Raw genomic sequence first — 15,128 nt, 5'->3', positions numbered from 1 at the left:
ATGTCTCCCCCCCCCCTTTTTTTTTTGCTAGTAGGATATATTGGGTAAGATTATCTGCCATATTAAAAATAGTCTGGGTAGATTACATTCAAACTCTAATCACTGTTACAATATGTTGCATGTGTGAGTGATGGGGTTTTAAGGTGGTTTTTCTGACTTAATTTGAGTAATGTGAAAATAGTTTTAAAATTCTTAAGTGTTCTTTCCAGTTTCTTTCCTTTTCTATGTGTATCAGCTATTATATTTTTCTGGGAGCATAATTTAATTAGTTGGTCACTTGGTTTGGTTTTTGTCATCTAACTTTAATTGAATGCCAAGAGGCCTCTGTCAGAGAGAGAAAACACAGTGTACCTGCCTGTGGGTTTGATATTTATGTTTATTAAACGTTGGATCTGAATGTTAGCTGAAGAACGTCTTTGTTCTTTCCTTGCTGTCATCCAGCCAGAGGACTTGTCCTTGTGTTGCTGTTGCAGCCCTCAGCAATTTAACATAGTTTGAAAACTTGCTTTACCCACTTCGTTTTGTGGTATCACGTCTGAGACATGATTGGATGACAAATTCAAATTCAGCACATGCTTTGTGTTTGAGGGGCCAGTGAAGGAAGGAAGGGACCCACCCATAAGCTTACTCTGGTTGTGCACATCTACCAGGTGGCCCGCAGACCCTCCTGTGGATGCCTTTCCATTCCTGTTCTCACTCTGGCCCCCCTGGCCCCACAGCCCTTCCCTTGGAAGGTCCACTCTGACAAGGGCTTTGTTGAGTGAGCGTTTCTTGCAGTGTGACTGAAATAAATCAGGGGTGGAACCTTTAGCTAGCTTTATCTGCTTCTGTTTGCAGATTGAGAGATGTTCTCTGTGGCATGTTGCTGTCTTCTCTGTCTTTTAGAACATCATTTGGTTTTAGGGTATTAAAGGGAGCTGGGAAAGCTAGACTGAGTGACCCTCCCCTTAATCTATGCTCAGTGAAGAAGACCCGGGCTTCCTTTCTGCTGCTGCTCAGCTTTGCTGGCCTTGCTCTGTTCCCTGCCTGTGAGGCAGAGCTTTGTCCTTATTTGCCCCTCTGACAGTTCGGCTGTCCCTCACCTCCTGTCATCCTGCCCAGGTGTCCTGTTTGTTGTTCCCATTTCTGCCCAGATCCCAGTCTCCGTGTTTGGCTGCAGCCAGATCATCTGACCCTCACCCCAGCTATGGAGATGGCCTAGCCTGGCTCTCAAATGTGGGACAACACTTTGGTTCCTGAGGGGGGTATCCTTTAGAGCAGGGGTCCTTTGGTTTCCAAGTTTGTTACATTTTATAATGTCTCTGAACTGGTTAGACTGTGACAGTGTTTGCTTAGAGTGAGATAGACTGTGTATCAAAATTTTTTTGTAAGTTTTGGGGATGACACATTTTTATTATTTGCTGTCTGTTGTGGTATCAAGAATTACTGGCATATGCTAGAGAAAACAGGCTGTTTTATAGTTTAGTCACAAACAAAATGACACCTAAGCTAATTACCTACTTTATTCTTGAATATTTCCAATCACTGTTTCTTGTTTAAATCTGGTTTCTTGCTTAAATTTTCTTTATTCTAATAGAAGTCCAGTTTGTGCTTAGTGGAAAACAAAGGTTATTTACGTGTGTTCCATGTGCTGTGACCTCTGAAAGCGTTTAAAGTTGTATTCGCTTTTTTCTTCTGAATAAATTTGACTTCATTCTTTTCTGATGGCTTTATTCATGCTTCATTTTTAAAAATCGTCTTAAGGATTTCTGCATTTCCTGGAAGTCTACAACCCTGAACTGTTTGACCAGTGTGTGAAGGGAATCAGAAACAATTGTTTCTCTCTGTGTAGTTAGGTCTTCAGGGTCTCCTGAGTAATTCAGTTGAGTACTGTACCTACTTTTTAGATAACTGTATCATGTCCCCAGATACTCAGCCGGTCTTCCGGGCTTCCCTTCACCTCATTTCCCAGCTCACATCTGTGTAGCCAGTATTTTCTGCACATTTGTAGTTCTTTGTGCCCAGTTGTAATTTTAGCTTGTTGCCACTTGAGGGCATGTGAGGTTCTTGTGATAAATCTGAGAGACTGAATTGAAGGTTTTGCTGCAGAACTGCCACATGTTGCCGAAACGCAGGGCAGTGTGGGCACGGAGTGGGCTGGTGCAGCCTTTAGGTGGGTGGTCATTTGTTATTCTAATAAGATGAGGAGGAGAAGTCCCTCTCCACCCTTAGTGAGTGATGTAGTTCGCCATCACTGTGGTCACAGTGAAAAGTAGTTTACATCCCAATCGTGGTTCTGTGTTTTGTAGAAACCACCTTAGTTCACACGATTGCTCTAGGTTGAGAAGGTACAACCAGAATTACTATTTATGAAAGGGTCTTTTAGTCTTACATTCCAGTTGAATGGAAGATTTGGCCTCATTTAAAACTGTATTTATTTTATGTATTTTTATTCATTTCTTTCTTACTATATAAAGTTTTTAATTTTTTGGGGATGAGGTCTTGCTCTGTTGCTCAGGCTGAAGTGCAGTGGTGCAGTTATAGCTAACTGTAACCTCAAACTCCTGGGCTCAAGTGATCCTCCTGCCTCAGCCTCCTGAGTAGCTGGGAATACAGGCACATGCCACTGTGCCCAGTGAATTTTTAAACTTTTTTTTTTTTATAGAATTGGGGTCTTGCTATGTTGCCTGTACTGGCAGAACTGTATTAATAACTGCTAAACAGGGTCAGGTTCCTCATAGGATATTGTAGGATTTAATTATTCTTTAATGATCTGTTGACTAGGAGGTGAACTTTTTTTCCTTTCTAAATTTTATAGCAGTGAAGTGACACACCTGTGCCCAGCCTAATTCTAGGATTTTTCTCCTGACACACCGAAGACTGTTGGAAGAGTCTTACTTCCCATGCTGTCATCAGTCAGGCTGTGCCTCAGCTTGCCTTTCAAACTGCAGATTCTGTTGATAACTAGAGGGAAACAAAGTAACAAATACTCCAGGAATAAAAAAAATGGAAACTAGCAATGTAGTTCAGCTGTCACTTCTTTCATGAACTAAGTGAGCACAGCTCCCTTAACCCCTGCCTCTGATTTTCAATTGTATGTTTTATCTTAATATATCGATTAGACAGTTAAACTAGACATAGTATCATTTCTCTGAATGTTAAAACTTGAGTATACGTGTTAACATTATTTAACCAAACTTTTTCTACCTTTTTTGGTGGATTTTTTAAATGCCAGAAACTAGGTTTTATTTTTATTATTGGGAAAGGAGCAGGTTTGGCTTCACCCTGGACCTTCTCACATGCTCAGAAGCACTGTCCCGAGCCATGTGTTAGGTGGTGGTTGAGAGGCTGCAGTGAGTCCCATAGCCTGAAGGTGGTTGGTGTGAGGACGTGCTGTGGGCATGGCCTGCTGTGGAATGTCCTGGCCGTGGTTGGAGTCCTGCAAGGCAGATTGTGCTTTGGCTCAACCAAAAGCACCATTTCACTCCAGCAGCCCTCCTCAGGGTGGTACTTTCTAAGTTCGTGACTTCTAGATTTAGGTCCTCCATCCTAAGCCCACATCACAGATTTGCAGAATTAATTCTGGAAACAAAGGTAGGTTTTATAGACTTTGTGGTTTCTTACAGCTTGGATTGTGTGGTGGATTTCTTGGAATGTTAACACTTCTTTATCTCTTTGTTTCTCGATGTTGTAGTTACCAGAAAAACTCATAAGCAAATACAACTGGATCAAGCAATGGAAACTTGGACTGAAATTTGATGGGAAGAACGAGGACCTGGTTGATAAAATTAAAGAGTCCCTTACTCTGCTGAGGAAGAAGGTTTGGAACCTGTAGTGTCCTGTCTGATAAGGATGAAGCTCTCGTTCTTGCTTGCCCCAGAAGACCAGTTTTTAGTCTTCACTCAGTGGATTTTCAAATGCTCTTGGCTGATTTTTAGGCAAAATGGTTTTAAATGAACTCAAACTCTTCCCACGAGGGCTTTAGTAAAATGGGAAGTACCAACATTATGTATTCTTAGAGCAGATGCCATGTACTAGGGTATCAAATAATGAAGTGTTTGACTTTCTTAAAAGGAAACCTTAACAGATATAGTCTTTGTTCCAAGTCATATTTATGTTTCAAGAATATAATTTGGTTCCTATTTCTTATATTATTAGTAATTTATTAAATTCTTTCCAATTATGCTCATGTTTTAAGATTCTGCCCATATTTATCAGACTTATTTTCTTTCTCCGTGATTTTCCAGTTAGTAGATTTAGTAACTTGTCTTTAGAAAACTGTCCTGAGAGTTTTTCTGAAACAGAATTGTAGGGAGAACTTGGTCTTCTGATTCCTATTGATTTGGTCTTTGAAATTCTACCTTTCTGTGGCTTTCCACTGTCTCCTCTGGGTTGGGTGTCCTGCCTGCACACTGGCATACATGACCCCTAGCTTGCTTTCATTGAGCAGCTTGGAGCCCTTCTCACCAAGAACCCTGATTGAGGGCCTGTCACTTGCGCCAGGGTGTCAGTGGAGGGTGGTCAAGTAGAGAGGGGTCAAACATGGACTTGTCAAGGTCCTTCCTAGCACGTACTTCAAGCAGTGATTTCTGTACTCACATATGGTCTGCTGCTCCCATTAAACTTTCAGCTCCACGAGAGACTGTCGTGTGCATTCCTTGACACCCTGTGTGTAGCAGCAGGTCTGGCACATAATAGGTGTTCATTTAGTGCTTTATTGAATTAGTGAACTGAGGGCCCTGACTTCTTGGAACCTAGTTTTTGCTTAGAAAGATAAGAAATGTTTACTGGAAAATATACTGTCAAAGGAAGTCCAGTAGTTTTATCTTTCTTCTACTATAAAGAAATGGGAGCAAAAGAAGGGAAGAGGGAAATTCCATTCTTGTTACCTGTTGGACTAGAATGCAGGATTTTTGTGTTCCCCAGTCCTTGGGTTAGTGGAAGGCTGATGGCAGGGCTGTAGCCCTGTGATAGTGAACGAGAGGGCCCTTCAGCGCAACCACAGGTCACAATTTCGTTTTCATTTTTTTAAGGTCTTGTGAAATTGCTATTTCTGCTTTATTAGGTTTTTCTACTATAATTAGAGCCTCATTTTTGGGAATGCATGAGTGGTGCCAATTTGCAATAAGGTTAAAATTACTAATAATCTGAGCCAGCATTACTAACACTTCTATGCCAGGCTCCACACTAAAATTTCATGTGTTATTTAATTCTCACAACTATGAAGGTGGTGTCGCTGTGGTCATCGCTGTTTTTTAGGTGAGGAAACTAAGGCCAGGAGCTCAGTTAAATGCCCTGCAAAAACCCCCACAGCTGCTCTGTGGTGAAGCCTTGATTCCATCCTGACTGACTCTAGAGCCATGTCCATGATTGGCAACTTGGTCTAGTTTGGAAAATATGAGATACAGACAAGCATGTACCAGCCTTCAGCCCAAATATTAGAGGGAATTGTATACAGTCATTACCATTGAATTCACTCTTGTATTTAAAATCCATAATGGTGTTTGAGAGGGGCACTAGTTATTGTTTATTCATAAGGAATGGTATTTATGTTGGCGTCTCTTATTCTCATTCACTGTAACTTAAAAGCACATATATTTATAGGTTTTCTTTTTTAAAGAGTTTGTCTATATTCACTGAATACCTAACACATTACTTTATTCTTAATCCGGAGTCAAGAGTTTCCTGAATGGATTTATTCATTTGAAGTTCATATATATTTTTGAGGTTAGAGGGATAAGTTTAGTAAATTATTATTCAGGAACCCCTACGCCCTTCCTTGCCTCTCTTCCATTTAGGAGGGTTGGCTTTGTGTTTCTGGGTGCTAACCCTCCTGTAAGCCCCTTGTAATTGTAGCTGCCCTTCACAGCTTCACACACAGGCTTCACACACATGTGTTAGCTCTTCCATAAGTGTCTCTGATTGGCTGGTTCAATCTCATTGCCTGGGAAGTTAAGGGAGTCAAAATTTCCACAGCCTCGGTGCTTCTTATTGCATTGTATTTCTCTTTCAAATTAATGGGAGAAAAAGCTGAATAAGGAGTTTGTGTGCTTTAAAGTGTACCATTTGTTAATCTGGAAACCTGAATGTTGTGAGCATTGGTAAGTGACCCATGGTCACTTTTAAAAAATAATTTTGTGCTCATAGTATGGTACTATACCAGGGATTTTTAGAACAAAAATTCTAATTATTACATAACTTTCTTATTGTAGTGGGCAGGCTTGGCTGAAATGAGAACTGCTGAAGCAAGACAGATAGCTTGTGATGAACTATTCACAAACGAGGCGGAGGAATATAGCCTCTATGAAGCTGTAAAATTTCTAATGCTAAACAGAGCCATTGAACTATATAATGATAAAGAGAAAGGAAAGGAAGTACCATTTTTCTCTGTGCTTCTGTTTGCTCGGGACACATCAAATGACCCAGGACAGCTTCTGAGGAACCACCTCAACCAGGTGGGACACACTGGTGGTCTTGAACAGGTAAGTTGTGCTTTTGAGCATGTATTACCCCAAAATAAAGCAGCTTTACTGATCAAACTTGATGTCACAGTTTTTGTAGGTCAGAAATTCAGGGACAGCTTAGTCGGATGGTTCTGGCTCAGGATCTCATGAGGCTGCAGTTGTATGTTCAGGGCTGCAGTCATCTGAAGGCTTGACTGGGGCTGGAAGATCTACTTCCAATGTTGTTCACTCATGTGGCTGTGGGCAGGAGGCTTCAGTTCCTTACTGGTAGTTAGTAGGAGGGTTCAGTTCTTCACACATAGGCCTCCACAGGGCTGCTTGAGTGTCCTTACAACATGGCAGCTGGCTTCTCAGCGTGATCTAAGCAGAGAGCAAGAAAGAAGCCAAAATGCCTTTTATGACCTAATCTAGGATGTCACACACTGTTAGATTGTTTTCTACTTTTTAGAAACAAGTTACTTGATGCATTCCACTCTCAAGAGGAGGGGAATTTGGCTCCACCTTTTTGAATGAGGGGTACCAAAGAATTGTGGACATACTTTACAGTCACCACTGTTATCTCAACCTGGGCTTTATTCTTCAGAGGGATGGATGGGATTAGTACTCTTGGCTCTGGGAGGCTACAAATAAATGAAATACCTGGAAGAGCCATTCGAAGGGTCTTGTTTAATCTTGGCAGCTGTAGCTGCATTAAAAAGAGAAATGGAGTCACCTTAGCCAGTAGAGTTCAGCCTGCTCTTGGATCTTTTACAGATTTGTTAAGTGTGGAGTTTTACACAGAAACCCAGTGCAGTACTATCTCTAAGCCAATATAGTTGAGTCACCACACCTTGTGCTATCTTTGATGTGTTCATTTTCCTAAAAAGTCTTAATGAGGTTTTTTTTAGTGGAATAGCCAACCGCTAAAGTAGCATTAAGGCTGTTCATCAAAGTGCCACCCTCCTACTTACATAATTGACTCTTGTGCCTGCTTTTTTCTAAAAAAGCCCAAGTGCCATGACAGATACTGCAAGGATTAGAGAGCTGAGTTAGGTTCCATTCTGAGCTGTCCTGGAGTGTGAGGTCTCTTCTTCTGTTATTGCCAAGTGCATAGGAAGGAGTGTAGACTGATGGTCACTGCTGGGTCAGGCAGGGCTGATGATAGTTATTTTCAAAAATTACCTGTACTCATAATGTGGGTTACTTATGTCTCCTGAACCACAGCAAGTACCTTGCAGTCAAAAGGCTTATAGAGGATGGTTTGCATATTAGACTAAAGTTAGTCTTTTCCGAGACCCTGTAAGGTCTGCTGTGATGGTGAGTCCATTCTTTTTTTTTTTTTTTTCAGTAAGAAATTTTCAGTTTCTTTTTTGAAATACATATACCATAAAGTTCACTCTTTTAAAGTTTTGCAGCCATCACTACAGTCTAATTTTAGAGCATTTTGTCAAAAGAAACCTCATGCCCATTAGTAACCACTTTGTCTTCTTTCTAACCCTAGGCAGCCACTAATCTACTTTCTGTCTCAATGGATTTGCCTATGCTGGACATTTCATATGAATGGAATCATATAATATGTGGTCTTTTGTTTATGGCTTATTTGATTTAGCATAATGTTTTTAAGATTTCATCCATATTGCACCATGTATTAGTACTTCATTCCTTTTTATTGATAAGTAATATCCCATTGTATGGATGGATCACATTTTATTCATCTGTTCAATAGTTCGATGGGTATTTGGATTGTTTCCACTTTTTAATTCTGTGAATAACCCTGCTGTGAACATTCATGTATAATTTTTTTTATGTGAACATATGTTTGTAGTTCTCTTGGGTATACACCAAGGAGTGGAATTGCTTTAACATTTTGAGGAACTGCCAGACTGTTTGCAAAGCAGCTGCACCATTTTACATTCTCACCAGCAATGTATCAGTGTCCTGTTTCACCATATCTTCACCAACACTTCTGACTTTTTGTATTGGGGTGAAGTTCATATAATTTAAAATTGACCATTTTAAAGTGTACATCTCATTGACATTTAGTACACTGCTGGTGACCACCACCTATATGAAGTTCTAAAACATGTCACCCCCAAAGAAAATCCTGTGCTCATTAAGCAGCCATTCCCCATTATCATCTTTTTGGTTACAGTCATTCTAGTGGGTGTGAAGTACTATCTCATTGTAGTTGGATTTGGATTTGGATTTCCCTAATGACTCACAACGTTGAGCATCTTTTCATGTGCTTTCTTGGTCACTTGTATATCTTCTTTGGAGAGAGGTGTCTGTTCAGATCCTTTGCCTAATTTTTAAGCTGGTTATTTGGTTTTTTGTTTTGTTAATTGTTGTAAAAGTTCTTTATTCTGGATACAGGATCCTTATCAGACATATGATCCATTCTTGATTATCTGCCTTTTTTTTTTTTTTTTTTTTAAATCGAAAAGGATTGGGGCTGGGCCCAAAGCAGGAAGAAAAAAGGTTGTGGCTTCACCATTGCTGTGCACTGTGGGATAATGGATGGAACATGGTGTTAAGCCACATTTTTCAGTGTGATCTTCCTCAGAATACCCGTTTGCTCTTCCCAGGTTGAAATGTTCCTTCTTGCCTATGCTGTGCGCCACACCATCCAGGTGTACCGGCTCTCCAAGTACAACACGGAAGAATTCATCACAGTCTACCCCACCGACCCACCCAAGGACTGGCCAGTGGTAACGCTCATTGCTGAGGACGATCGGCACTATAACATCCCCGTCAGAGTGTGTGAGGAGACCAGTCTATGACAGACGCATGCTCCTGACAGCCTGGCGACATGGCGAAGATGCACAGGTGGCTCCTGGGCTTGGGCTGCAGGTTTGGGGGTCTCTAAGAACAATCTCTGAGAAGAACCCTTGGGCCCCTGGGAGCCAAGTTGGACAGGATGTCCTGAAGACTAGCTTTTGATAAGAGAAATTAACCAAGTCTTTCCCCTCATCTATGATGCAATATATTTCAGTGGGGGCCTTCAGAGCACACCTGTTGGACGGTGCAAACCATATCTTCTCCAGAAGGCAAATACTTTTGTATCAGAGGAAACTCAGTTTTGGAGAGGAATATGTTCTTTATATCTCAAATCAGAACTCTCTCTAATGGTAAACTGGCTTCTAATTTTTTTAAGTACAGTATTTTTTTTCCCCTTTAGTAGTAATGGGTTTCTATAGATCTTCCTATACAGTCTGCTTTAACTCAGGACCTTGAGATGATGAGACTGACGTGCTGCCCACCGCACTGAGGGGGCTTCTAACAGTCTGCTTTAAGTGGTATAATTCTGGGATAGATCTGTTACTGGCATAGTCATGACAACCTCTGGTAATCTTATCTTCTCCTTTTTATGAAGGGAAGAGCAATGGTTTGGACTTACATCTTAATTAAGGCTATTTTAAGCAGATTGTTTTGCAGCAGATTAAGAATTGGGTCCCAAAGTGGGTTATTTCAAGGCATTTTTGAAGACTGGAGGAGCGTAGGAGGGAGTGGTGAGGGAACCTAGAACTTCTTGCTCCTTGTGACTATGACAGATGTCTGATGCCCTCAGCGCACTGGAGTCTGGGGCTTGGTGCAGGTGGTGCCCCATCAGTGTGGACAGACACTACTTGCCTTTGTGGTTTAGTGTTGGAAGCTTTAATTATTCTACAGTTCCATAGATTCACAATTTTATAGCCAAACAGTTTGTATCCACCTGCTTTCAGAGGAGGAACCAAAGGCCAAATTACTTTGAGGTAGGGCTTAGCTGGACCTGGGTTGTCCTATGCTCTTTTCATGCTGTGTTGGAGGGTGTGTCCACTGCCAGATCTGTGTAACCTGTCTGGGGCAGGGGATGAGTGACAGCAAACCATCTTAAAATTTTTCATGAGTACATTTAAGCAGAAGCATATGGGAATATGAGTGCAAAAGTGTGGCTGAGCCGCGTATGCCCTTGATTGGTTTTGGGAAGCCTGAGGGAGGCAGCCTTCCTGGCTATGAGCCATCGCCTGCCCAGTCAGGCTAAGGGTGGTGACTGGGGTGGTGAAGGGGCAGCTCTGCTAAGCATGGTCTGCCTTATGGCCTGAATTGTCCTCAAGGGGTGTGGACTGCAGATGGTGTTCACATGAACCGGAGACATCACTCTTTAGGATTCTACTGGCAGCCCCTGAATTGGCTCAGCGTTTGTGGAGGTGGTATTTCCCTGAAGTACTGAGCTTTGTTTTATAATAATTAAAATCCTTATTTGGTCCAATTTAATATAGTTTAGAAGCTATTTTTTTTTTGAGGCAAACCTTTTTTGAAAATGTAAATTTTGTTTTTAATTAAAAATAAAGTCTTAGTTAAGAAAACTCAGGATGCACAAAACTATTCAGACTGTTACTTTAGCTTTCTCCCATTACCTCATCAGTAATATTCACCACATTTTGCTAAATATTTATTGATTAGACTGTTGAAATCAAATTCTGCTCTAAATGTGTGTGAATACGTTGGAGAGGCTTTGTGTTTTTCACTGTGAAATGCAATTGTGCCTTGAATAAGAAGGTACCTAGAAGCCAAATTAAAGTAATAATGACTTATTGGCTTTGATTTTTCATTGCAGTATATGGGATTGTACATTCATTTCTGATGTTTTTTAAAGCACAACTCGAAACATTTCGATCATACATACATAGTAGTAGAGATCTGTGCCCTTCAGGTACATTAAATCTGACCATCAGTTTATATATGTCATTGAATTTTAAGAATACTTATGTTAATAATAGTCATCTATCCTTGCATTTTGAAACTGTTCTAATCTTAGTGAACTTGAATCGGATTTCTGGGTAAAAGAATGTGTTTCTTTTATGTTGCTTCTGTCCGAAGGCCTTGTCAGAATCTGTCAGACTCTTGTTTAGGTTTAGTGTGATCATGGCGTCAGAGAAGCAAAGCTTTCAAATAAATAGTACTTCAGGAAATAGAAATGATTGACCAACTTTAAAAATAATTTTTTTATTGCAATATGCAGCTTCAGTTGCCCAGAATCTTAGTTCCGTTTCTCATTCTTGGTCTTGAGCTGGTCAGGTGACATCAGCAGATTAGAAGTTGAATGGAGATTAAGTGGATTCAGGAGGATGTTCCACTTAGAGCAGTCTTCAAAATGTTAAGGTGTTCTAGAAGAAAGGAATGTAGTAGGAACTATACTATGCCTAACTTTCTATCCCAGAGTGTCTTGCAAGAGTTTAGGAGTTTTGGACCCTGTGTATTGGCAGAAAAGTTATCTCCATCTTAAGCAGGCATGACTTTTATACCTGTGAGCTCATTTAAGGTGTATTTAAACCTAAAATAATTTCCCTGTATTATGCTTCATGGGATTAACACTGCTTTTCCAGAACATTTTCAGATTCCCCTCCTTACATCCTGAGCTCCTTCTGTATATACATCTGTTGATTTTATCCATCCACAAGGAACAATGATAGTCACATTAGAGAACAAGAAACCAGTAATACATGGTCTCTAACTGATGATTTGGGCCTGGATTTGATTGAAAGTGTTTGCAGTTCCTCTCCCGTAGAATACAGAGTGGATGAAAATGTTTTCAATGCACAGAACAGGATGAATCCTTTTTTATTTAGCGATTTACACTTTTGTTACTCTATTATATATTCCATTAGTGTCTGATAAGATTTTCTTTGCTTAAGGAGAACGGACATTGCCTTGGTATGTTTTTTTTTTCCCCCTCCACTTTTGGAGCTTATCAGGTAAAAATCTCAAGCTACATGAATTGTTAACACCTCTGTTGGGAAAAGCCTTTGTGAGTTTTTATGTACTTAGTCTTTGTTTTTGTTATTCATCCTGTGTTGTTATTCATTGTGTCCTCCCTCTTCCCAATGTGCTGTTTTACCTAGGAGTTAGTCTACTTTCTGAAGATCTTTTAGAGAGAGGCTGTGAAGTGCTGAATCACCTTTAATGATACAGCACTTCTGCCATCTCAGCATCTACATAGGACTTACATAGACTTCCTGAATGTGTCTTCTTCAGATACTAAAGTACAGTTGGATCATTTTCTTATCTCCTTTTCTTAAGCAGTACTTTGCAGGTACTCCCCTTTGAAAGCCAGAAGCATAAACCATTGGGGAATCTTAACTTGTAGACATGCAGTAAAAGAAATGCATTTATGTAAGATCTGTGAGTACTTAAAAAGAAAGCCCTCAGTGTGTGTGAAGTGAATGTGAAATGTGTGTGAAATACATAGAATTCCCAAATAGTTTAGCAAAGGCAGGGCACAATATCAAGTAATTTAAAAATGGTCCAAGGAACTGTAAGAAGGAGGAACTAATTCTAGAATAAATGTTAAAATGCCATTCAAGAACAAAACCACAGATGCCATACAGACCTCCTGTGCTTAAGTTATAGAAGAATAAAAATCTGAATGAATGGAAGGCCTTACGTGTATACAGTTTACAAATTCCTATTTCTAAAATTTAAGTCCCTTATTTAACAGAAGTATGTGTTTTAATGCTTAACTGTCTCGGGAAACCTCATTTGTGACATCATCTAAGAGGATGGGAAGACCAGGGAGCCAGTGCCACGTTGAACAGAACAGTGGTTTAGTGAATGTGTGAGGAAAGACACGGGCAACTGATTATTAATGTTTTTGTAATTCAGTTTATAACTTGGAGCCATGAAAAGCAACAAAACTAAACTGGTTTGACAGCCTGCCACTTCTGGCTTTTCCTGTAAGTCACTAGCAGTAGGTGTGAGGTGGGCTTGCCCATGACCAGGAGGGGTGTGTGTGTGTGTGTGTGTGCATGTGTGTACATGCGTGTTGGTCTGCAGTCACAGCATACCTTTATGTGCATGTGTCCTCGCAGCTTGGGACTCAGCAGTATTCTGGGAGGGTGGAGGTGAACTGTCCCATGTATTGTATTATATATTTTTTGAGATGGGGTCTTGCTCTGTTGCCCAGGCTGGAGTGCAATGGTGTGATCTCAGCTCACTGCAACTTTTGCCTCCTGGTTCAAGCAGTTCTCCTGCCTCAGCCTGCCGAATAGCTGGGATTACAGGCGTGTACCACCACTTCCAGCTAATTTTTGTATTTTTAGTAGAGATGGGGTTTTACCATGTTGGCCAGGCTGGTCTCGAGCTCCTGGCCTCAGGTGATCCACCTGCTTTGGCCTCCCAAAGTGCTGAGATTACAGGCATGAACTACCACGCCTGGCCCCATGTATTGTATTTTTTTCAGGGTATATTGAAATCTACTACCAGGAATGTCGGAATGGGTTTTGGTATGTATAATGGAAATAGATAGAGTGGTTATTAAGTCTAGAAACACATACATTAATTGTATTGAAATGTTATATCAATACATCATTTATGATGTGTGTGTGGTCCCAGACCTCATGGCCACCAGTTTGTTTAAGCATTTTGAATGCTTTTTAATAGCATTCATTAGCATTAATGGAGGAGGACACTGTGTTTTCTCAATTAATCTCATTGATTTGTTTGGTATAAGTTTGGGTCAGAAATGAAACTGCCAAAACATCGATCAGTACAAGGAAGGGACACAGGGCTTAAAATGTCCACAGTCTTGGCAGTGGACTTGGCAGTTCTCCCAGTAAGCAGAAGTACTTGAGCTTAATTCTGAACTTCAAAGTAATATTTTATACTTAATTTTAGGAGTTTTCATTTACATATTGAAAAATGCCTTGACTGTATTCACATAAATGGTGCTAAAACATTGTACCCCTTATAAGAACTGCAGCAATCCACAGTAATGTTGGTTACTTCTGAGTATTTTGATAAAGGAACAAAGTCAAAATGAATGTATTTAATAAGCTTCTTTCTCATTTCCATTGTTTTTATAAAAATATTTTGGTATTGTTGCCTGCATTTTAGCCACTTCTAACTTTTTGTATTATGAATTTGGAGAGGATAACAAGCCAACTTTAGACCCTCTGCCAGTGGCGATGGCGTTTTTCTTCCATGGGTAAGCCATTGTGAATGGAGGCTGGTGGAGCAGCACACTGTGTGAACCTGGCAGTGCTCATCTTGGCTTGTTTAGCAGTACCTCTGTTTACACCATAAGATGTTCCACATGTGTCCAAAATTTCGCCTGCTCTGAAAAACATGCCCCCGAGGCTCTGTGCAGTTTGGGGCCTTGGTTCCCACCTGCAGATGCGGTCAGTTGCCTGGCTCCTGGGGCCAGAGTTTCCTCTGTTACTTGTTGAGTCTCTTGTCTTCACTGTCAGAAGCTGAACCGACTTGGGGGCTTTGCTGTTGATCCACTTTAGCAAACCCTGCTGCAGAGGACTGTAAAAACAAATAACTAAAAATAAACTTAGAAAATACAACTCAGAAGCCTGGCTCTGTTGCTGTGGTCAAATGCTTGCCTTTGAGGACTTTGGCAGATTGTGCTATTGCATTGGGCTCTAACTTTCTGGCACCCGCAAGGCAGACCTATGATGTCCACATGGCTGACTCCTGACCCCTGGCCATTGTGAGCAGAGGAATCAAGGGTTTAGGGAGGCAGTATTGGGCAGTGTGGAAGAGTTAGATGAGATGAAGCAGTTAGCACAGTGCTTAACCCATACTAAGTGCCCCCAACCCTGCCAGCCAAATTAGGTGCATAGTTATCAGCTTGGGTCTGGATTCAACAGCATTCCCGCTGCCCACTAAAAGGGTGGGCTTGGACAGTTCCTGAATCTCCCTAAATCTGTTTCTTCATCTTTG

The 15,128-nt window shown here is 40.8% G+C and overlaps 1 protein-coding gene across 5 annotated transcripts in view; it reads left to right on the top strand.

Annotated features, from left to right (window-relative positions):
* OTULIN (OTU deubiquitinase with linear linkage specificity) overlaps positions 1-15,128 on the top strand; it is a 48,847-nt gene that overhangs the window by 19,874 nt on the left and 13,845 nt on the right. For 3 of the 5 annotated variants that reach the window (XM_063700840.1, XM_019013223.4, XM_055367585.2), the window contains exons 5-7: positions 3,674-3,799; positions 6,192-6,461; positions 9,008-14,756. In XM_063700840.1, the coding sequence (XP_063556910.1) occupies positions 3,674-3,799; positions 6,192-6,461; positions 9,008-9,202 (591 nt within the window). In that variant the 3' untranslated portion in view covers positions 9,203-14,756. Of the gene's footprint in view, positions 1-3,673; positions 3,800-6,191; positions 6,462-9,007; positions 14,757-15,128 lie in introns of those variants that run through there. The other 2 variants (XM_019013222.4, XM_063700841.1) reach the window with 1 other exon arrangement.

Source organism: Gorilla gorilla, chromosome 19 (assembly GCF_029281585.2).
Source record: "Gorilla gorilla gorilla isolate KB3781 chromosome 19, NHGRI_mGorGor1-v2.1_pri, whole genome shotgun sequence".
Lineage (NCBI taxonomy): Eukaryota > Metazoa > Chordata > Mammalia > Primates > Hominidae > Gorilla > Gorilla gorilla.
The sequence above is the reverse complement of the archived record's forward strand: the minus strand, read 5'-3'. Positions and strand labels throughout refer to the sequence as shown.